The sequence below is a fragment of the Photinus pyralis genome, unplaced genomic scaffold (genome assembly GCF_008802855.1).
Source record: "Photinus pyralis isolate 1611_PpyrPB1 unplaced genomic scaffold, Ppyr1.3 Ppyr1.4_LG6, whole genome shotgun sequence".
NCBI lineage: Eukaryota > Metazoa > Arthropoda > Insecta > Coleoptera > Lampyridae > Photinus > Photinus pyralis.
Window position 1 is genome coordinate 44,681,789 of NW_022170663.1, and position 24,020 is coordinate 44,705,808.

General features: G+C 36.5%; 1 protein-coding gene across 1 annotated transcript; it reads left to right on the plus strand.

The window, feature by feature from the left end:
* Positions 1–806: 806 nt before the first annotated feature.
* Positions 807–2,120, plus strand: LOC116175167 (carbonic anhydrase 1-like). The gene is made up of 6 exons (XM_031493287.1): positions 807–841; positions 920–1,083; positions 1,136–1,315; positions 1,417–1,670; positions 1,724–1,948; positions 2,001–2,120. The coding sequence occupies exons 2-6, from the start codon at positions 966–968 to the stop codon at positions 2,100–2,102; spliced, it is 879 nt and encodes a 292-aa protein (XP_031349147.1). The 5' UTR covers positions 807–841; positions 920–965; the 3' UTR covers positions 2,103–2,120.
* Positions 2,121–24,020: the final 21,900 nt, after the last annotated feature.

Below are 24,020 nucleotides of genomic sequence, written 5' to 3' on the forward strand. Positions count from 1 at the left end.
TCAAGAGTTACTTCATCGGATTGTTAATTTTTGTATACCTATGGTAGATATTGCTCCAGACTTGTCACGTATATTAACAATGATTCGGAATTTTCATCGGCTGGGTTCTATTGTCCGTTAAGTACTAGGGGTATACACGGTTTTACATGCATTCTGTCTAAATTTGTAGGAACTTTTTTGGCTCTTTGATTCATTTTACAGTGTTGTTCAATTATTCAATAAACTTTCATTTACATTTCCAATTCACTGTTAATTACGTCCCACCTTTCCGATAGCCCCTTTTAAGTGGGAGCCCGTTCTAATTGCGTACCTTTGAGACATTGTAGATACGCCACTGGACACAAGTAAAAATCGCCGCCAAGCAACCTGTTTCATTTTTCATTTTTATGTGAGGAGTTTTGTCTCATTAACTGTCGTTTGAACCCATCCTTTTGTAAAATCAACCACTGCGAAGTTATTTTGAAGAAACTGATCTTCTGTACCTTTTATCCAAAATGGCAGCAGGGGCGGTCTCTTTCTCCAAAAGGTCGAAAACATGATTTTTTGTGAAGGTCCAGACCTCAACAACATATTAAAAAATTACTACTACACAACCTTTTGAAGGGCAGTCCATTTATTTACAGTATACAGGCGGATGCAAATTCGAGGGCCACCATGGGGATCTCGGAAACTGTAAGAGATAGGTAGTCTAATTTTGGCAAAGTTGCGTATTTTGATGCTTAACAAAATGCCGTTTTGAAACTGAAATAATTCCGACCTTGGTCAAAATTTGGCGCAAAAAACTGAGTAACACTTGACAATAACAGCTGGTCACCATGGAAAATGAAACAAATGGGGAAAGGTATGTCAATTTTGCGTTTTTGTTAATTTAATAGGCAATTGTAAGTAAATAAATAAAGTTCTAAACTTATTCTAACAGACTAAAGTAATTCGCCTTAAAATCAAACCAGAATCACTGTGGCAATATGACATTAGAAATCTTGATAATTGTCGCGGCGGTAATGTTTATGGCATCGTATTGGGTGTGCGCTGGGCAACGTAACAAGTTAATTCAAATTGAGTACTCCTACACTGGGTCAAAGGGTAAGTCGCCTCTTCGCCGAGCCTTCCAGTTTTATAGCTCTTTCGCGTTCAGGACCCGCGCATTGGAGAGAACTATTCCCAAACAGTGCAGGGCCATGTCAGTCTCCTATTAATATTGTGCTTGATGATGCTATCGCTATGCACGTAGGAGGTGCCGACGGAGAGTTGAGGTTCTCGGAGGAATATTCTCGTACTCCCAAACAGATGTGTATTCATAACGATGGAAATTCAGGTAAGTGCAAAACCAATTGGCGGTGGCGCCGTCGTCGTCTGACATTTTTAATGGGGAGTACTCATCACGACTCTTTAATAATTGATTGTGTTTTATTGTAGTGACACTATATGTCGATTTTGGAAATGATCCGAGGCCGGCCGTTATGCGTGGCCCGCGCGGCGAAAAATTTGAGTTTGCCAATGCCAGCTTCCGATGGGGACCTAACGACCAAGAAGGCTCCGAGCACACAATAAACTATCAAAACTACGCGATGGAACTTCAAGCTATTTACATTAAGGGTAGTAGAAGATACTGTAACTGTAGCCAAGCCGCGGAAGACAACGCCATGTTGATTATTAGTTACTTATTCCAGGTTAGAACATAACCTGCATACGTGAATGATGTTATTTATTCGTTTTGCCTCAGGTCTCGCAAACGGAAAATCACTACCTGACACCGTTAATACTATCTCTACCAAGAATTGCTGCAATACAACGCACTACCCCAGTCTGTCCAATACCACTGTTTTTCATCATGCCTCCGTTCGTGTCCAAATACGTTAGTTATTGTGGCTCGTTGACCTTTCCACCTTGCACCGAAGGTGTATATTGGATAGTGCAAACAGACCCGTTAGCAATCTCATCGGCCCAAGTAACGATTTAATTCCAAATGCATTGGGATGTGCTTACTAGATTGCTTTTAGGTAGACCAGTTTCGTAAGCTACGCTCATCAAGTGGACTTCTAGAAAATAATAGGAGACCACTACAAGACGGGAATGGCAGAGAAATTACATTTTATATTTAAGAAAGTGTTCGTTAACGAGTAAATATAAGAAATAGTAGATTCTCAATCCTTACTCAACGTCCAACTCATCCGGCCCGTTTCCATTTCTACAAAATTTGCTGTTGCTATAGCACAGATACCACCCGCACGCTTGCGCATGCGATATTCTGCACTTTTATACCCGGAAAGCGTTATAAAAATGAAAAACTTTTGTTTATTCTTCTAAATATATTTCATCGCCTTTAGAGCACTGCCCCTCCCATGCAAGCACTTACGCCAGAGTTTTTTTTCAGTCCTCGAAGCATGCCAAATAGTTTTCCGGAATGGCCTTCAACACCTTCTTCTATTCGACTTTTATCTCCTCAATTGACTCAAAACGATGTCCCCGGGGCGGTCTTTTGAGCTTAGCAAATAGGCAGAAGTCGCACAGGGCTAAATCAGGCGAATACGGTGGTTGTGGAACGATATATTTCGCATTTTTGGTGAAAAACTCGACGCTTTTTTTCAACAAAAAAAACAGTGTTTTCGGTACCAATCCAGACTTGACGCATCTGAGACCCAAAACATCTTTCAAAATTTAATTTAGTGATCCTTTTGATATACCAATATCATCAGCATGGTCTTTATTGTTAATCGACGGTTTGCAAGTACCAATTCTTTGATTTTATTGACGTGTTGCTCATCAGTTGATGAGGATGGTCGCCCGGGACGCTCTTCGCTCAACGCGTTGTCTGCCTTAATTAAACATTTTGTACCAATAAAATGTTGTTATTTTTGATACCCGTAACCTTTCTGCAACATTCCCAACGTTTCCGCAGCGGTCATTCCATTCAGAAAATAAAATTTAATTGTTGAATAATTTCAGACATTGTAAAATCGAAAAAATCACTTTCCGTGTAATACAAAACTAAGCGTAACTCAAATACTAATGACATTTATGACTTGAGATTTGACACGGGTGTCTGGAACAGTGCTGCCAACAAAAGAAAAAAATATTTCTGCGAACGTATTTACCGAGTAGTTTAAATAAAAAGAGTTCGGGTACTTTTTGGACACAGTATTATGTCTAAGAATATGTGTACCAAATTTGGTTCCAATCGGTTCAGCCGTTTAGCAGGAAATGAGAGTACAGACGGACCAACAGACCGACTTAATCGAGATTTTGTTTGATTCGGATTTCTAGTGTTTCAAAACGTGCATTTCCGTCAAAAAAAGTGGGAGGTTATTGTTTACTCAATTGCAATACCTCCCTTTACTAACATGAGGGTGGTAAAATGGGACCATTTTCGCACTTGAAATTTTGTCAGTTTTCATTGTGATCCATTATAATAATAATAATAATCATAATAATAGTGATGCTAAATCTCACAAATCGTACAGGGTTCGCTCAGGACATACATAATTGTTCATACAATTCAACTAAATTTCTAAATAAACAAAAACAATGTAAAAGTTAAACTAATTTTTGATTAACTAATTCACCTAGCTTAATTACGCGTATACCTCATTTTTTTCCTATATTGTATGATGTCATTACACAATTATCTTAAAATTGCGCATTTTAATATTAGATCATTACAAATAACTTTTCTGATTTTAAGGAACATGTTTTGTCAAATAACTATGACATTATCGGTGTTACCGAAACATGGCTATCACCACGTATATCCAGTAATCATGTAAGTATCCCAAACTACGCTTTCGAGAGGAGGGATCGAATAACAGGGACATGGGGTGGTGGCTTAGCAATTTATGTAAAACATAATTTACGTTACAAATTAATTAAAGCAAAGAGTTCTAGCACCAGTGCGGAACAAATTTGGATAAGGATGAATTTACATGGTAGAACACTGGTCATTGGCACGATGTACAGGAGGCAGGAGTATCCCATTACCGATTTCTTTGAAACTTTTGAGAATTGTGTAACTGATTATTTGTCATTCTCGAATGAGATCATCTTCCTTGGGGATTTCAATCTGGATGTAGGAAAAATTGATGATGCCATAACATGTAGGTTTATGTCACTAATTGATGTACTAGACTTTAAGCAATTAGTACAAGAACCGAACAGGGTAAGTAAATATTAACATCAACCGTTTTAGACCTTATTATTGTACCAGCAGTTATTAATGTAGAAATTGTAGGTGTGATTCCCATGCATTGTGTTTCTGATCACTGTCTCACCTACTGTGAATATCCTATGTGCTATAAGTCATCAAGCAACTTTTTATTCACTTACCGAGATATCAGGCTTTTTGACAATAATCAATTCGCACTGTCCCTGCAATCAGTTAATTGGGAATTTATTTACGAGTTAAACAATCCAAATGACATGGTGGCCTTTATAACAAATAATATCATACCTTGTTTAACACTTGGGCACCCATAAAAACGGTACGTATAACCAAAATAAAAGCTCCGTGTTTGACTGACACTATAACGCTTTAACGAGATACAAAAACAGTAAAAAAAATGGAGCATTGGAATTTTTACAAAACCATGCGTAATTATACCACATCAGCAATTAAAAAATAAAAAAGGGCTTACTTAGATTTCAAGGTAAAGCATGACATTAATCAAGTCTGGAAGCACCTTAGAACTTTAGACATTTATAACAATCGAAAAGCTGTAGGTATTCCAGCTCACCTTAATGATGCTGATATGATGAACACGTCCTTCGCTAATGTCAGTACTTTGGATTTTCAATCTGAAAATAAACTAGGGAAATTCTACAGTGAACACTTACGGAAGGTTTTTTCTAAGTCTTTCGTTTGCTGAAGTTGACGAACTCACTGTGCTGCGACATATTTCTAGAGTAAAATCTAAATCGGCAGGGTCAGATGGCATCACTATAAAAATGCTAAACTTGTGCTGTCCATATATTTTACCATACCTAACGTACTTAATAAATGTTTGCTTAAAGACTGGTACTTATCCTGATGACTGGAAACTTGCATATGTTACCCCACTACCAAAGATCAGTAAACCAAGCACCGTCAATGATTTGAGACCAATAAGTATTTTGCCGGTTTTGTCAAAAGTTTTGGAGAAAGTAATGTCTGAACAAATAAATGAGTTTTTAAAAGTTGAATCCATTTTACCAAATACCCAATCAGCTTTCAGGGTTGGATATAGTTGCACTACAGCATATATGTCACTAATGATATCATTTGTTCCGTCGATCAAGGCGCACTTTCAGCTTTAGTTTTGCTTGATGTTTCCAAAGCTTTCGACACGATAAACCACAAAATACTTATAAGCATCCTTAATATTACATTGGCTTCAATCCCAATGCGACTCGATTGGTCGAAAATTATCTCGAAGGTAGATTGCAACAGGTTGTACTAAGGGAGCATATCTAATCGGCTATTAGAATAACGTCGGGAGTACCTCAGGGATCAGTGTTGGAACCACTTTTGTTCTCTATATATACCAGTAATTTTCATCACAGTGGTCATCATGTCAAATTTCATCAATATACTGATGATGTTCAATTACAATTCAGTTTCTCTGCATCAGATTCTGTCAAGGCAATAAGCCATATAAACTCAGATATTAAACGTATAGTTCATACGTCTGAACTACATGGACTACGAATTAAACCCTTAAAATCGCCCTTCATTATTTTTGGTCCACGTAGAACCAGAACTGATCATATTAATAATTTAGCAATTAAAATAAAAGACATGGTTCTAGTACCAAAGCAGTGTGTAAAAAACTTGGGTTTGTGGATGGACTACGATTTACGCTTTAAACAGCACATAACCGCCATTAGTCCTAGGGCGTTTGGTAATTTAAAGTTAATTTTTAACAATCGGCAGTCTTTAAGCTATCATCTAAAGGTGCTATTGTGCGAGTCCTTTTTTATCTAATTTTAATTACTGCGACTCTGTGTATGGTCCTTGCCTTGACAGGAGTGATACTAATAGAATCCAAAAAATTCAAAATTCGTGCCTACGTTTAATTTTTGGTGTAAGAAAATATGAACGCATATCTCACAAGATAAACGAAGTCGGCTGGCTAAATATGGCAAACAGGAGATACCTGCACTCTGCCACTCTATTTCATAGCATTATTACCAATTATACGCCTAGGTATCTGTACGAGAAGATTCAATTTAGCTCTAACATTAGATTACATAAACTAATTACTCCACCTCTCCATCGAACCAAGTTTTTCAAACGATCGTATGTTTATAACGTTGCAAAAATATACAATCTTCTGCCTACTGATGTTAAAATGCTTGGGATCGTTTCATTTAAAACTAAATTATTTAAAATTACACTGGATCGACAAAACACGAGTCTTTAACTCATTTTTTTTTATATTAATGTAATGTTTGATTTCTCTTTGTACACATCCATCATTTATATCTGATTTCCTTATATTGATTTTTGGTTCATTTAGCGTAAGACATAATGTTTTTATTTTTTATTTCAATTTTAATTTTTTGTTTATTCATCAACCTACTATAATTATAATTTTCCACTATCGTTATCTTTAAGTAATGTAATCTAAAGGGGTTAAGTGGAAGAGCAGATGCGCGGTTTCTTTGTACCAAAGCATCTGAACTTCGCCTCATTAGATTAACGGGTAAACTTGTTAATTACATGGTTATAATAACCTAATTGTCACTCGTTATTCTAATAAAGACACATTATTACACATTACTATTAAGTTGTGGCTAGCAATAATTCATAATTTGTGGATAAATTAAAACTGTTGCTGTATTAAAACTATTAAGCAAAGAGTGAGGAAGTTAAAGGTAAAACTTGCGCGAAGGTTAAATTTGAAGCTGTTTCCGGAATAGCATCTCTTTGATTTTGACGTATAATTTTGTAAAGTATTTTTTGTTTTCACATAATTTATGTCATCTGGCACAATATACACTTTTCCATCAATATTAACAAACTCTTTGGGTACGTTATAGCTAAAAACCGTATTTGATCGTGTTTATTGCAAGACAGTCAGTCTTATCAGTTGTAAAGTTCTTGTTTACAGTAAAGCGGAAGCGTGTCTCACGTTTTATGAATATGTCAGTCGAAGTACTCGAAGTGTTGTGTTTATCGAGCAGGTGTCGTTTATGTGAAGCCTTTCTTTAAGGTACTCGTTAAAGGAAGTTTTTTCACCATTAAAGAGCCAATTTTACATCTGTAATTACAACGAACCCAGTGTCGTCCAAATCGAGATACAAGTTCAATTAAGGTAGAGAAGTGAAATAGAAACATAATCCGCACATACCAATTTTTATTTAATTTTTTTTTAGATTTAATCGGATTTAATTTGAATTTTTAATACATTTTTGCGGATTTTTGTAATGGATGCGATCATGAAACCTACTGCAATTACCGAAAGGAAGATTTATTGATTTAATTGATGTTTTAATTTCATCATTTCCAAACTATTTTATCTTTCTCTTTCTCTACGGTGTTGATGGGTGATTTTGTGGAAGGTTTGGAAATTCCTCCCAATAGTTTGTCGTCTTCTAATGCACCTATTACTTTTGTTGATGTAAAGAGAAGTTTCTCTGCTTAGTGCTTATAAATTAATTCAGTTAGCGACAGGAGGCAATCATTTCCTGCAAAAAACTTAGAGAAACATCTTATTGCTAGTGTTTATCGTAATTCCTTTTTTATTAGAAATTATGCAACATATATAATTTTGCATATGTGTCCATATACCTACATCAAAACTGTGCATATTTTTCACTAATATTCTGCATATATGCGCATATTTTATATTAATTTATATTAAATTTAAAAAAACATTTTTTTAAAATTACTTATTAACAGTTGATTTTATCGAAAATGTACTTGTAATAATATTTATAGCACATACAAAAAGCTTTCATTACAAAAAAATAATGGAATTAGATCAATAATTTCAGAGATATAGATTTCATAAAACTCAACATCCGCTATCTTTGATTGACCGCCATTTCTATTTCTATTTCCTAATAAACCTGTATAACCACTGTAAAAAGGAAAACTGGTACTCCCAAATTATACCGTCATGCCGACTGGCCCATGGACTACTGAGACCCTGCTCCAGATTTCGAGTAGAGTAATCACTGATCTGACGTTCAAGCCTTGCAAAGACATTGAGCGACTTATGAAAAGCCGTGAACCTTGTAGTAATGTACGTCACGTCCCCGGAAAGCACCAAATCGTCCGTGGGACCATCAGCCAGATAAGAACTGGGAAAGAGTACATATCGATTATGCAGGTTTGTTCGAGGGTAATTTTTTCTTGATGTGTGTCGAAGCAAGGTGTAAGTGGGTGGAACTGTGTATGATCTGAAATCCATGTTACCCCTCTGCCAGGTTGTCCGACAAACGACAATGCTATTTTCAAACGCGAAGAAATTCTGAACTATTACAAAGAAAGGGGAATCTTCCACAAATTCAATGCATCAAAAATCATCCCGCGAGAGATAGTCTCGCGAAGCGTAACTTTGAAAAGAAGGCTCTCTGTCCACCAACTAATTTTCCGTTATCATGCAACCCCTCTAGATACGGGTCAGTTTCCTCCGGAATCCGGATTCGTTTCGGTGCAAGGTATGGTATTGGGGTAAAAAAAGACCCCCCCTCCCACTTTTTTGACGGAAATACACGTTTTGAATTACCAGAAATCCGAATCAAGCCATACGTACATATAGACCTCCATTTATTCACTGCAAAATTGAGTACCTAGTAACCGACAGGCCTGCGATAAAATCATAATTACACCAACGCCAATTTTACGTAGGAATAAATTTAATTTATTTACATTCAAACGGAGGACTAAAATAAATTGGAACGAATAAAATTTCTAAAGGTAATCTGGAAGCTTAAACAAAATTTCGCAATTAACTTTGAACCGATCGAAACCTTTAATGTTGCGTCCTTTCGACCCGCGCCAAGAATTTGGGTTTTATTAAATTTTATGAGCTAACAAAGGACAAATTGTAACAGTAAATGTGCTAATGGGTAAACTCGAGGTGATTGACAGAAAATCGTTTCGTTACTCCTCAATCGCTTCGAATTATTTTTAGCCTGTTGTCTCAAAACGTTTATACAATCGATAATGGGAATAATAAAAGGCATCAGGGCGGTATTTAAAATGTATGGTTGATTGAGGCGCAGTTTTTGCACGTTGAGTATCGCAATCAAAACACTTTTGTCGTTCGCAGCAAATACAAATTGCCAATATCTCTGCCTTGGACAGATCTTGCATCGATGCACCCGGAAAAACGAACGAAAGACCGCAATCCTTGCCAAAATCTCTTTTTGTCCTCATACTTTCCTAAAATAAATTTTGTTTTATTATTTCGCTTTGCAGCGACAATAAAATATGTTTCACGAGAGCTTCCCGAAAAGTGTTATTTATGCGGTATACATTGTAATATAATTTTTAACGGTTTAGCGAAATTAATTATAGATAAAAAAGGTCCGAACGTTATTTGGGTACGTGTCGGAGAAGTGGCACGTTTTCCACGCAAACGAAAAACCTTTATACCCACACAATTTTTTTTCCTACTCTAAAAGGACCAAGACCTACTTTATTTGCTTCCTTTGCTTGTGTTCCTCGCAATAAACCGCCTGCTTTTCGGATTTCATTTGATGTTGGATCAAAAAATTTACTTAGCGTTGTTCACTTCGGCGTATTGATCAGAGTTGAAATTTACATGAATTCGACGTAACGCAATTAGATGTTTTACTTGAAGTAAGACTGCAAATACGGATCTTCTGATCGCATTTACATGAATAAATTTGACCCAATTTGTTATTTGGAACGTACGAGATAGTGCTTGAAGTATAACGGAAAGAAACTGCAAAATTATTTTTCTATCAGAGATGCCAACGAAAATCGTTAACCTGTGATACAATTTTCATTTATATGCTTAAAATAAAGTACGAAATTGATTTCAATATCAAAAATGTATCATACGGTCTAATTAAAAACCCTTACGGACGAATGGATTTGTGCCAGTTTGGGCCGTTCCGAGTTTGTTAAAACATTTTTGTGTACTTTTGCAATAATATCACTACAATGTACTTTATTCACCAAAAAAATCCATAATTACCCATTACCAAAATTGAAATGAAATGTGTCTATAATTGTAAGTTAAATATTACTGTGTGCAATAATCCCAGGTCAAAAAGGACCATACATACACAACACAGTACAAACCTAACTAATAGCTCTTCAATTATAATTTTCGCGACACAGATCTTCACCCCGGCACAGATACGATGATTCAATAATTCCGACCTCAATTATTTTCTTAACTCCCAAAATACTTCTAAACAACACCAATCGCAAACTTGCATTCGAAAACTTTCATACGATGAAAAATGTTGCTAAATGACGGACAGTGGTTCGACCTCGAAACTGACAAAAAGCAACTTCAAACGCCACGGACCGTAAATTGACATCCAAACTGGCAAAAAGCGTCCTCTTCTTCGCGTCTCTAGTATTTAAACACAAATCCCCCTTAATTTTCGAAAAACTGACAGCCAATGGGGACTGCAAACAACGATAATAGCGAATAGACGATCGGTAGAAACGTCACGTAGACACGCACATTAACGAGATAATTTTATTTAAAATTAAAAACTTCAACCAAAAGAATACAATTTTTTTATAATGATTAAATGAGCACATTATATCCTAAACAATTCTCTTATCTCTCACACAAAAAAAGAAAACCTAATAATTTAACTCGAACTGTCACATTTGCACTAACAAGCAACTGATAACCAATACAAATTAAAGATGGAATACATTCTTTCATAATTCCACGAAAATCCTTATCATTTAAAGAGAAAATAAACAAATATAACCTTAACCCCACGATCGTGTAAAATACGGCACCACAAAGTGGGTCTTAAATGGGAGTCCACCTTTAGACCTTGAGATGCGAGTAAATTTGGGACATTGAATGTCGACCAACCTTTGGACTTTGAACGCCAACCTACCTTTGGTCTTTGAAGGAAGCGCACTTCTTCGTAAGAAGGAAAGTTAAGTGAGAGGATATTAGCCTTATGGAATTATACATGGAACTGGTTTAGAATTTCCCTAAATAGCTATCGCTTGGTTTGGTGCTCACTACTCAGCATACGCTATCCATGACATAATATTATTCGTTACGCAGCGTTATAATCACTGAGTAAAGTTCAAGGTGTAAGGTACATAACTTTCCAAAGTACTTAGTTGAAGGGAAACTATTTAAATTTAATAAAATCTTATTATAAATTTAATAAATATTAATAGATTAAGGTTATACAAAGGGGAAAGTAGAAAGTATACACAAACATAATATGTAATCTCCACAAGTATGTTAAAAAAATTTTGCAAGGGATTTCGCAAGAAAACGGCCCAAGTATCTTTTTACGATTTCAGAATTTTTCTCGGAAGGTTAATTAACCTCCAAAATTTGTAATTTGACTAGCATTTGGACTTTGAACGGCGAGCAAACTTTCGACTTTGAACGGCCACCAACCTTTGAACTTTGAGCGGCGAGAAACCTTTGAACTTAATTCCAAAGATCACCACATCATTAACCTTTTTGAGACCTCTATTTATTTTCAAAGGTCCTCGTCAAGAGGAGTACGAGATAACATTTGACAGCGCCCGAATTTTACCGGAATTTTACATGGAGTTGAGTTAGATATCGCTATTATTCCCTTATGACTATCGCTTTCTTTAGTCATAAGTGAACGCATGCGGGCTACTGCTCTCCACTAAACAAGTTCAAAGTTGCATCGAACTGGTGATGAATGACGATCAACAAAAGGTTGCAAAGCGCAAAACTGTCCAAGGCCATTATTTGAAGGGTAAATATCGCACCCACTTCACGGTTCGGACGACCAAACGAGGTTTTGATGTACTTTTCACTTGGACATTCTTCTACTGAGAGGGAGAGGTTAACGGATCAACGGCTGATTGACCAAGGATTTGACTTATTTTACGAAATCGCCACGTGGGACACTAAAGGGGGAAATGATTAGATGGGAATGACCGAACGAACCGAAGCACCTTTGAACTTCACCCTGACCTATGTGGCACCGGAAAAAAATGTGGTCGTTGACCTTTGGTAACCTTGAAAGTAAAATGCGACAACACAAAAATTGACCACCGCTGCCTTTGAATGCAAATTCCCTTGAGGGCCACCTTAGCCTACTTTCTAAGGTTACCGATACAAGGCACGCAACCTTCACCTTGGCCTAGCTTTCAAAAATTGTGGGCGTCATGCCTGGAACACTAGAAATGCCTGCCTTTAACGATCCATTCTCCATTGGTGACTTTTAGCATCCCCAAGTGTTCACATTGACACTTTGTATACCATTTTAAAGCGTCGTCTTATGGATGTTCGCTGGCTGTACAAAAATAATCTATCCGCATAATCTTGTTAACACCTGTCTCTGAAACGCATTCATTTCTGAATGGAATTGTGACGGCATGCCATGATTCTTGTTTTATTAGTTTTATAGTTCTTTATTCCCTTGTGATAGATTTCTTTGAATCGTTCATTCTGATTGTTACAGGTCCATTGTTAGTTTAGTTTTGCGTTATTTATTTTGATTTTTAGGTTAGGAATTTGTTTATTTTGTTTTGAATTTCGTCTCATAGGCGACCCCATTTTCTTAAATCTCTTCTTGTAATTTCTTTGCTTCTTTCGATTCTTGCCCTTTTCTTATATTTTATCTTCCTTCTCACAATCTAAACGCTTCTTCTTTCTTTACTGTTTTCACTCTTCTAATTTTGGAAGCTTATGTGTATACTATTTGATTCAAAGTTATGCCTCTGATCCGCTGTCAGTGCCATCTATTGTCAGTTCTTGTAAACTACGCTATTCTTTCCCGCTCTTTTCAAAAATCTATTCTTCTTTTCCCGCTAACTTTTTATGTTCCTTATATTATTGGTATTACTGTTCGTTTTTTCAAAATCTTCTACGTTTTCGTTTCCGTTTTGGAGAATTGTCAATTCTGTCGTGTGCTTGTGAGGTGCGGAATTTTTGCAACCGCTCTAATCCAATAATTTTGAGATTGCTTCCCAAGTGAAATAAACTCTACTTATTCCAAGGAATTAGTATTTCGTCCTTAGAAACTCTATTTTGGGGATTAAGAGTAGAGGAGTGGCACATTTGTATTTGTGATTTGCCATCTACTTACAACCAATATATATTGTACCCTTGCTCGCCGGATTTCAACCCTTGTGTAAGTATTTTTGTTGTTTGTGTCGTTTTCTATTTCTTCGTTTCCTTTTAGATCCGAGCGTTATTTCACCTTCCACCAATTTAATTAAGCATACAAAATATATATTGTCTCTACGTTTAAGGCCCACACCATCTTGTCAGTAGCCTTTTTGTGCTAGTGTTGCGTTGTAATTTGGGTCTTTGTTTTATGGCCTTGTATTTTTAGTTTACTTCTTATCTATACGTACTTACTACTAAGGAATCTTCGTCTTCGTCCGTCGTATCTTTAGCCTTGAGTCGTCCGTCTTCAGTCTTCAATCTTCTTGCGATACCTTCAAATTTCTTTTCCATTTGTTCCCTTCTACCCTCATCCCTTTCCTTATTTTCCCCGTATTTAGCCACTGGTCTACAACCGCCAAGTCCGCCGAACAACCGCTGGAAAATTCAAAGGAGCCAGAACAGCTAAGCAATCTCCAGGTTACCTTAATTTTTTTTGTACTTAAAAAACCGTTAAGTTTAATTTAAAAAAAACACATTACATTAATTCAGCCACCCTACATCAGATTAAGTACTTAGTCAAGTTTTATTGTGTCTTACTGTGAGAGATCTCGTACCGGTTTTTTTCTTTTTGCCGTTATTTCCCTGTTATCATTCCGTGCCATTATCAATCATAATCATTCGCCCTACAATATCTGTTTTAGTTCTTGATTTCCCTGAATAAATACTTTTTTTCCGCTATTTTTCTCTATTTCTCTACTTTATAGTTCTACCCTTCGCCCTGCATTTCCAGACCAACAGGAGCAGGTTTCTAGCTTTGCCTGTACGGCTAGCGGCTTGGAATTACCGAAACATTAGTGGCGCCTAAATTTTCTGAGCATATTTCTTCCAGTATCGTCGAACCACCCATACCACCGAGAGCAGCTGGAGCCGTAGTTCTAGATTTTTTTATTTTCTTTCAGATTTCTTCATCACATGTCGTTTGAGGTCGCGCAGAACTTTAATTTCTTCTGACGCGCGCACTCCTTCTTCAAGACGCACGATTATTACTTGCAAAACGATACATCATTTTACTTTTGTCAAAGTCATTTGAGCTATTGAGTCATTTTACGTATTAATTGCAGTTCTCAGTATACGATTAGCCTCAGTGTCCGACGTTACATTACTATACGCGATATTTTGTACAGCGCGATCATTGCCCCTCTTGTTGTTTGTTGTATTTTGTCTGTTGATAGATTGGCAGTATACGCGCCCTTCTTGAACGCAATAAGGCCGTTGTGAGCTGTAGTTCAAAAGGTAAATTTTGTAATTTTCGTAGATTTCGCTTTTCGCTCCCCAGATCTCTTAGTCGGCCTTGTTTTTCCTTTTTTGGTAAGTATTTCCTCCTCCGAGTCGAATATGTACTAAAAAACAACAAAATATGGTACCTACATTTATTTACGTACCACTAGCTTCAACCATTCTGCGTGACAAAGCAACCCCTTAGTTTCAATTCCAATTAACACGTAGGTAGCATATTCTCTATATCTTTTTATGCCATGTTAGTTGATATATTATACCCATGTAGCTTTCATGTTTGCATTTGCTGAAATGTTTTCGTTTTGATTCAATTTTTCAATTACTGCGGTTCGTGTTTAAAGGGTAAAATCTAATTTTCTCAAATCACACGCGTATAAGGGAGGAGAGAATCAATATCAAGAAATGCGCGTTGCAGATTGTAAAAGCAGGCAATCGACAAAAATTAGACGAACAAATTGGGAATTGAAAGCCATTCGCGTCAGACTAATTGTACCGTTTGCTAGAAAATAATGCAAAGGATCATAAAGGGGTGAAAAGATGTACGAACCTGTTGATTATATTACAACCATAAAATCTCCTCTCCAACATGCCGATTTTGTTTCTCGGGTAGTTTTCGAAACGTTCGGGTGGAAAATGTACATTAACAACGCGTCCTCGTCGGCATCTAGGAGATCGTTACCTTCGCCAAGTATTAGTAGACAAATATCCGCAAAAGCGCAGAAACGCGAATTCGGCAAAACGCAAACTACAACAAGCAAACAGCAATATTCCATCAAATAACCTGAAAGCGGCCTGCTTCATTATGGAAGCGGTCGGAAAAGCAATTTGAAGCGATTCCAACACAGACAATCGAATACTACCGAGAGTAGGTAGGTACAAAAAAGGGAACGAGAAATTTGTTTTCACGGTAAAGGGGAATAAATATATTCGGCGTCTGCCAGGAGAATAATGTTTATTAGGTGACTGAGAGGGGGGGGCTAACAAGATGTTAATCTAAAAATTAGCGTGCGCATTTTACATGTAATTTTGAGTGGATGGAAACTTGGTGTAGCTCGTTAGAGTTTCATTTAAAGTGCAACAGCGTTTATGTTGGCAGTGGTGGAGCACGTAATTTGCCTTCCGGTTGCAGCTAACTGCGGATAATCCTGGAGAGAGCAAAGTGCTGAACGGCAAGCATGCACATTTTGGCCGCAACGGACTTACTCGGCCGACGTATAAAGTAATTTAAACTTTTCAACAAACTAGGAAATTACATGGAAGTATATAATTAAAGTACTCGCAATTAATGCCGCAAAGAAAAGTCATTAGATCGCGACGGGTTCAGCGAGTAGGAGGTTGGGAAAAAAATAAAAATGCGAGTCCGTCGCTTTTGCCACAATTCAAACTCAACAGATTATTTGGCGCCGACCGACGTCAATGACGCCGCTGCTCTTTCTAACTTTTGCCGTGGTTTTACTTTTGTTTTGTTTTGGCTTACCAGAGAGCTTTTCGGACTTTGTTTCGTTTGCGGGTCGTATTAAATTTCGCGGTATTTACTACGTAGGTCAAATAACGGCCTCAAAAGGAAAACAGCGGCGAAATTCGAAATACCGGTTAAATTATTTTTGTCGGACGTTATTATCCGTGATAGCTGAAGGTTACTCTGCGGAATGTAATTTTCAAGCCGCAATGAAGAGCACGACATTTTCCAGAAGGTCATTTGTTAGCGGACGTTAATACTAATATTAAACTCCTGTACCTTAATGATCTACGTTGACATTACCTTCTCTTCCTAACTACTAACTATCCACTTAGGACAGTGTGTTAGTGCCTGTACAGTACATTTATCTTTAGTTGTTATTGCACTACAGTAATGATGTTGTTTCTAACTGAGTGAGTGTTTCGAGTAGTTCGTTTTACAACCTGACAAACTATGAGTGTCTTTTAATTTGTTTCCCAACCGGAACGTTTATTATTTACACAAAGTGTGGTAACGATCTGCGGCCAAGTGCTAAAATTGTGCCTCCACTCCGCTACAGAGTGATTTACTTTAGATGGGCATTATGTTATTGAATGACAAAGGGAAGTTTCTCTACCCTAAAGTGTTTTCTTTTTCTGAATCAAAATTTAGAGTGTTTATGGAAGAAGATGCTTAAATGAAAACTAGTCCAACTACCAGGCCCAACCGGGTTGTGTGACATCCTACATCAACGATCAGCATTAGTCTCGCGAAATGTAGATATGATAAAAAATGTACAGGGTGTCCTTTTAATAAAGGTCACAGGTCATATTTATGGAACCGTTAATGGAACAGTTTGGAAAAAAGATTTTGCCCAGAGAACAGAAATCGCTGTAAATTAGTTTCCAGTTTCTAGGTTTGCTGCTACGATTCTTGTTAGATTACATATTGCGCTAACTCATAAAATATGCGGGGAGGGGGAAGGGGAACATCTCTTTAAGGAGTTGAATGTATCTTCGGTTTAGGTTAACGGATTTTCACATAATAGCTCTTGTTGGAAAGAGCTCCTGCAATTCGATTTTGCAGAAATAGAGTCCTTTTAGTAAAGGCGATGAGTGGCAGACGGCGAAGTTTGACATTAACATAAACTTTGCAGGTTTTCGTAAAAATTTCAAATTGAACAATATAATTTATTATTATATGATATCACCAAATAGGATGGAAAAGTGAAAATATCAGTGAAAACCGCATACCTATTGATATTTGTCTCCTAAGTGAAAATACATACACTCTCATAAATTTAAATTGCAAGATTTATATTCATCAAAGTTGGCTTTGAAATAAAAGAACTAAGCGATAATTAGAGTACTAATTAAAATTAACACTCAATCTAAGCTTGTAAATTATGAGCAACAAATAAATTGTTCAGCAAAAATAAATTAGATAATAAAAAAAACAATAATTGTAACAAACGTAAATGTCAACCGTCATTTTCGATAAAAACACGAAGTTCTCGCCGAGTAGTTTTTAGCGTGGCTGTATGTTTCTTTTGTTTCGAAGCTAACTTGGATGAACATTGCAACGCTGTAATTTAAATTTAAATTGTATGTTTTTCCGATTTTGTAAATTACTGATGTCACATCCTGTATAGAATTTTAGTTTACGCCTCCTAACCTATCTAGTGTTCAAGCTCAGAATATTCTGGGATTGCAGATTATTTAAGTCATAAGTTAGGACGGCATAAAGTAGGTTACAATAGCAATACGATGTAATACCTAGTTTACTGGCCACTAAAACTTTCAAGTCTACGGGCGTGGGGTGGAACGAACCCCAAATAGAAAAGACTAAACTTGAAAGGTACTCGAGCTCCCAGGCCAAAATATTGAAAGAAAAAAAACTTATGGACATTGAAAGTGGCTGTGGGGTGCGATCCACCCCAGACCTGTAAACTTGAAAGTTTTTCTAAAAGTAGTGATAAAATAAAAACTGAAATCCTAAGAACGCCAAAAACTCCAAAAACGATAGAAAAGACTAAACTTGGAAGGTACTCGAGCTCCCAGGTCAAAATATTGAAAGAAAAAAAACTTATGGACATTGAAAGTGGCTGTGGGGTGCGATCCACCCCAGATCTGTAAATTAGGGTTAAGTGCAAGTAGAGGTATGCATCGTTTGCACAAACACAAATAACAATTAAGTAGGTGCTAGTAGGTTACATACGTAAGGAAATCACTCGTACCTATATGTTTGGCGCAAAATCCGAAAACGGCCAATGGTCGTTTTATTTGCGCAATCTTAGGATTGGGCTATTTGGAATGACCAAAGCTCGAATTATATTTCAATTTCGGGCTTTGGTCGCCCCGAAGCAGCCAAACCTAAGATTGAGTCATTAGGAAATAACCAAAGCTTGACATAGGTACATTTTCAGTAACACAATGGAAATTCGACATTTAAAATCTGTGGAGGGGCAACCCATAAATGAAATTTTGATCCCCCTTCCCCTCTATGTAAAACTTGCCAACCCCCCCCCCCCCGCCCCCAAATTGCATTAACACTTTAAAAACTAACCCTCCTATTTATGAGCAAAAAGTCTTGCACCATTTTTTAAATTATGACTTCATTTCAAAAAATTATTAAAAAAGTGTAGTTCCAAAAAAATGTTTGGCATAAACTTGGAAATAAATAATTTGTATGAAGAGGGCCCGTACAATGGACAATTAATTTTTCCGTATGTATACACATGATACACAGCATGACTACTTAAAATAAAAATAAATGAAAAAAGTAACAAACATAACAGCATAAACTTTTATGTCAAAACATATACCGGGTGAATACTTTCAAACCGAACATAGGGAATTAACATGGGAAAACAGTTTTTCGCAGATTGTTGCTGCCCAAATTAACTTAAGAGTTCATAATGCCACCATTGGAAAGAAGAGAAATCGAAATCTGTCATCCAATCCCCTGAGCGTGGCAACGCGACAAATCTATCAAACCCTAGCTACAGGGCGCTTTCTCAAGTCACGTTTGCAAACTTTTCGCGGAATTATCTTATCTAAAATACATTTTCTACGAAAATAAACATTTTCTGATTAAAATGCCTCCTTATCTCTAAATAAGTACCAAATCCACCTTTTATAAAAATAAACAAAGTGCTCAATAAATCAAATCTGAACTGTTACATAAATGATTTAACAAAACAAAATTGATCTTCTTGCCATTTTTGAGGAATGGGGCATTTTTTGCTGATTTTTATGGTATTTTCAGCATTTTTTTGGGTTTGTTGTGTATTTTCCTTTAAATTTTTTGTACTTTTGAGGAATAGCGCAAATTTTTTTGATATTTTACGATATTTTTCATGGTGAGCTTATAAACCGGGTATTTTTACCTGTTAAGGGATTATATTTCTGGCGTGCGGTGAGTGGAAATGAATGCGGTGAGTGGAAATGAACCAACAATTAATCCTGCCTTATCTTACATAAAATAATTTTGCGGTCTTATTCAGTTTCTTCAATAAAGTGTATGTCATCTTTTTTAAAATGTTATGTTGTTTTTGCGAGATCTTTAGGTCACAATTGCATTTTTTATTTTGCACTTTCGTCGATTTTTAACGTGTTAAAATGTTATATTGTAATTAACGACCCGACCAACTCCAGGCAACTGTACCCAAAACAACAGCGTCCACATCGACATTGTTTACACAGCTGGTAACAAATTAATTAAGTAGACTATGGAAAGGAAATCCTTCTCGTGCCATTTCTAATGAAGAAACTGAAGAGAAATCAGTTCGTACCGAATTGTGGCTTTCGGTCGGTTTTCAGAAAAGTGCGAAGATAAATGTTGCACAATATATTGGTTGAGTCATTTTTTAAAAATTGGGTAAGGGGTGCAAAAAATGTATTTATTATTGCATTACTTGCAAAATTATAAACATATATGCAAGAAAAGCTGGTGAAATCGCTTGTCAATCATTACTCAGGGATTTTCGTGGCCGCCAAGTTCAGATATACCTTCAAAATTGCCAGAGAATACTTAGGCGTGGCGCTACGGGAGCCGTCGTTATTTGGGGTTTTTTGTGTAAAAATTTGACTCAATTGACATTTTTTACTCAAAAGTCACCTCCGTCTCCCGCGTTTTGTTGCCGGTTGGCATCCCTGGGGAATTTTGAAGGGAAATGTGGACTCAGCGACCGCGAAAACCCCAAAATTGCAGTTTTACAATTTTAAAAAACTAACATGCGATGTTCAACATCCCCAGATAGGTACCAAAATTTGGTGGAAATCAGAATGTTTCTTCGCTCCACCATTTAGGGGTTTCGTGATATGAATTTTGAAAAAAATTTGCAAAATCGGAATGGGAATACCCCAAAACCTAATTAAAGACGTGCCACCAGTCCTTGTAACTCTTATGGTTGCTGAGAAAAAAATTACAAGAGAAACGCAAACTTCACCACTTTTTTGGGGTTGGCCCCCAAACGGAACACGTTGGACCATCGGTTTATTTGGAAACGGTGCTTGTCTTGATCCCGTGTACCACCTACATACACCCTGTATAGTAAGATACACAGGCTTAATAAACAGAAAACTGCACTCAGTAAAAACAATTTATTTATGTACATACAACATACATGGAATATCCGTTTGAATAACTTTGGATATTATAGAATATTCATGGTATATCCGCTTGTGTATAACAATATATGAAGCATGTCTGATGCATGTATGTACATAAGATATCCAAAACCTATTTACCATGTACTAAGTGAAGTCTACCAAACTTATATCCCTTTGTACATACATCGGACATCGGAATGTGCATGCATTCTATGTATAATAATATACTCCTGCTTTGTGGGTATTTGTTATAATTTAGAAACGTACGTCTATGACAATTAAATCACTTTCTTACGTGGGCATTCCAATTATTTCAGTAATTAACATACGTGTCTGTAGATACGAAACGAAGAAGTATTTTCATTTTTACGAAAATAATAATTGTAATCGATTTTTACTGATAAAAATACGTGTCACGACACCAATGCAGCAACTGCTATAAGAAAACTCCAAAATAGGTTAAATAATCAACCTGTTGTTTGGAGTGTAGGTCACTTTTAACTCTAATGGTTGCAAGAAATTCGTGAATGGTCTATTATGGATGCATATAATGAGGTTAGGTACTTATGAAAGCTCGACCGACAAAGTAAGTTGACAAGAAGATTGTTGTAGTTGCATTGTTAGTTAAATCCACAGCTACCGCAAGTCAAACATCGTTGCGGAAGTGCGAAAGGTTTAATTGAATTACATACTGCCCTTCGTAATTTCTGCATCTACCTAAAATTGAGCGTGCAGCTACGTCAATTGAATAAAAATGTTCAATTAGCGATTTCCTAATCAGAAAAATGTAACTAAAATAGACTGTCTATAAAATATTGACGTTTTATACTACTTGTGCTATGCACAGTTTCGTGATTACACCACATCTATCTGTAATCTAATGCATAACGGTAAAAATTAAGCTAATTGCATAGCAATTACCTTCCAGTTAGCGTTTGAATAATGTAGTCGTCTTACAGATAATTGCATTCATCGGATTTTTGGTGTATATTAAAGTTAAGTGACCCAATTTGGTTAAGTATATACATACTAAACAGCTTGTACGAGTTTTCTCAAATGCCTCAATTTTCATGGTAATTATGACTTCTAAATGCCGGCCATACACGTTAGTAAATACCGACATTGTTATTCAATGAGAAGACCCCATCTAGAACTTACTTAGACCAAAACTAAATATTTTCTAAACTACTGCATTCAACAAGGCATAACCTGTCTCAGTATACAATTATACAGGTGTATTTAGGCAATGTCTGCGAACAAAGTGGGGTTTCGGGTTCCACCACATAACAGGATTTTAATATTCAAAAATTCAGGAATCATAAAAAATAATCAGATTTGCCATTTATAAACAAGATGGTAAAAAAATACACTGCAAACATATACAAAAAATATATTACGCCCCCACATAAATCACACAAACCCCCGACTTATCGCACAAGGCGATAACAAAAATTGTACTTGAATTCCAAAGCCACCTTCCTGCGACCGGTTAAAATATAAAATCTGTACATGTGAAAAGTTACATAGCACAAAACTATGTACACAAAATCTTCCAGATAGACACCCTGTATATTGTCACAAAATAATCTTCCGTAGTTTTCTCTTTCTTCGTTACCAGTGAAAAGCGTAACGTGCATTCCCCTACGAACCTTCGTCATTGGACAATTTGAATTGTTAGATTGGCGCCAAATAAATATGCAGTGGAGTAACTTCATCCTTAGATGTAACCGGTATCGTACTGTTTATTTATTTCTTCCATTTAAAATTCAAGCAGTTTTTTTTATATATAATTCTGGCACACCAATTGTTCCGATTTTCATACAAATTGTCTAACTCCCTTTAATTTATTTAACAAACGCAAGTACTAAAAACAAATAGAAGGCGAAAAGAACAATGCGCTGCGCTGAAAACAAAACGTTGCTTCTTGAGACAACCATTAGTAATTGGAGTTTTTCGATTTATTAGGAAATTCAATTCATAATTATGGGGGTCCTTATTTTAGTATAATTTATTTGCGGTGTGCGGTTTTGTTTAAATATAAACTATAGATATTTTATTACAACGCAGGTTGAAATTTTTTCCCACGCTCTGTTATTATCACTTTAATTGCGTGGTAGTTCACTGTCCCGGTAAAAGTGACTTTATTTGCGGAAAGTACCTTCGCGTTATTCAGTGATTTCTCACATTTCATCTCTACATTGTGCGTATTTTAACTTAATACAATCTCATGATAAAAATAACGTTAATAATACAATCTGGCCTTTTACAAGTCTTGCCCAAATTTCCTTTAATTACAATGGAAAAAATCATTGATTTTAAATTGAATCACCACAATTAACTCGTTAAAATTAGAAAAATATATAAATCAAGTGAATTGTAAAGCGGTAAGGATTGTTTCAATTGGGGACTGGTTTTGTGGCCCAAAATGAGAGATTTGTGTTTTTATTGCATCTACACACACCATAAATCCACCATTCTTTTTGTTTTTACGAATATCTGAACTTTCATGACAATCTAATTCACTTACTTACGGCTAAAGAAATCTCTGGATTCTACCGATTATGATTTCTTTCTTGATTTGTGACATTTTTTAGATGAGATGTTTTCATAGTTGAAGTACCAGGGAGAACTATTCTCTAGCTATGGAACCTTCTGGCGAGGGTGTCTTGGGTTTTCGGGCCAACAGAAATGATGAAGTTCCTGGTACCGTAGTATCGAGTGATTAAATACTTGAGGGGGGTGCAGGGCAGACAGCATACACAATCTTATACGAGTTTCAAGTTCCCGCTGTAGGTCACTTCGCGGTAATTCTTGCAATAGTAGGGTAATTTCGGGCACCGCGTTAAGGTCAGCACTTCTTGGCTGGGTGCTTAAGGAAGGTGGCGTCCCTAGGTACAGATTTTTGCTTGCAGTGTCAGAGATGCGAGATTATGGTGGTTAGATTGATTTTCTGGGTAGTGGTGTAAAGATAATTTTGTTGGGGTAGCTCAGCTTTAGATGCTAATGATTCTGAAATATGCAGGTTGTATCCATTAGAGGGCTGTTTTCTCCAAAGTTTGGGTTATTTTCACTTTTTAAAGCCAATAGCTTCAGAATGAATTTGGCGATCTATATTTTACAGGTTAATGGTTTGTGGATGTGTCATGACCGGTGAATCGCCTGCGAAAGCTATCAGCGGTAGTCGGATGGGTGATAATACAATCTTAACGTGTTTTACGTGACCAAAACTGCTAAATCAGGTTTACCCATGATAAGATCATAAATCATTAAGTCCCACCTCTGGTTAAGTATTTAGGGATTAACGTCTCTACATGCAGTTTTTTGCTTTAGACTAAAAACATACACAGAACACCTGAACCTTAGCTAACTCTCTATTGAATCTCTCCCTGTACACATCCTTATTCCGGCACAAAC

Excerpts from the sequence above, each read along its gene's own strand:
- LOC116175167 (XM_031493287.1), top strand. The coding sequence starts at position 966 with ATGACATTAGAAATCTTGATAATTGTCGCGGCGGTAATGTTTATGGCA. Across the intron at positions 1,084-1,135 it reads CTCCTACACTGGGTCAAAGG|GACCCGCGCATTGGAGAGAA; the intron begins GTAAGTCGCCTC and ends TTTCGCGTTCAG. Across the intron at positions 1,949-2,000 it reads TAGCAATCTCATCGGCCCAA|GTAGACCAGTTTCGTAAGCT; the intron begins GTAACGATTTAA and ends GATTGCTTTTAG.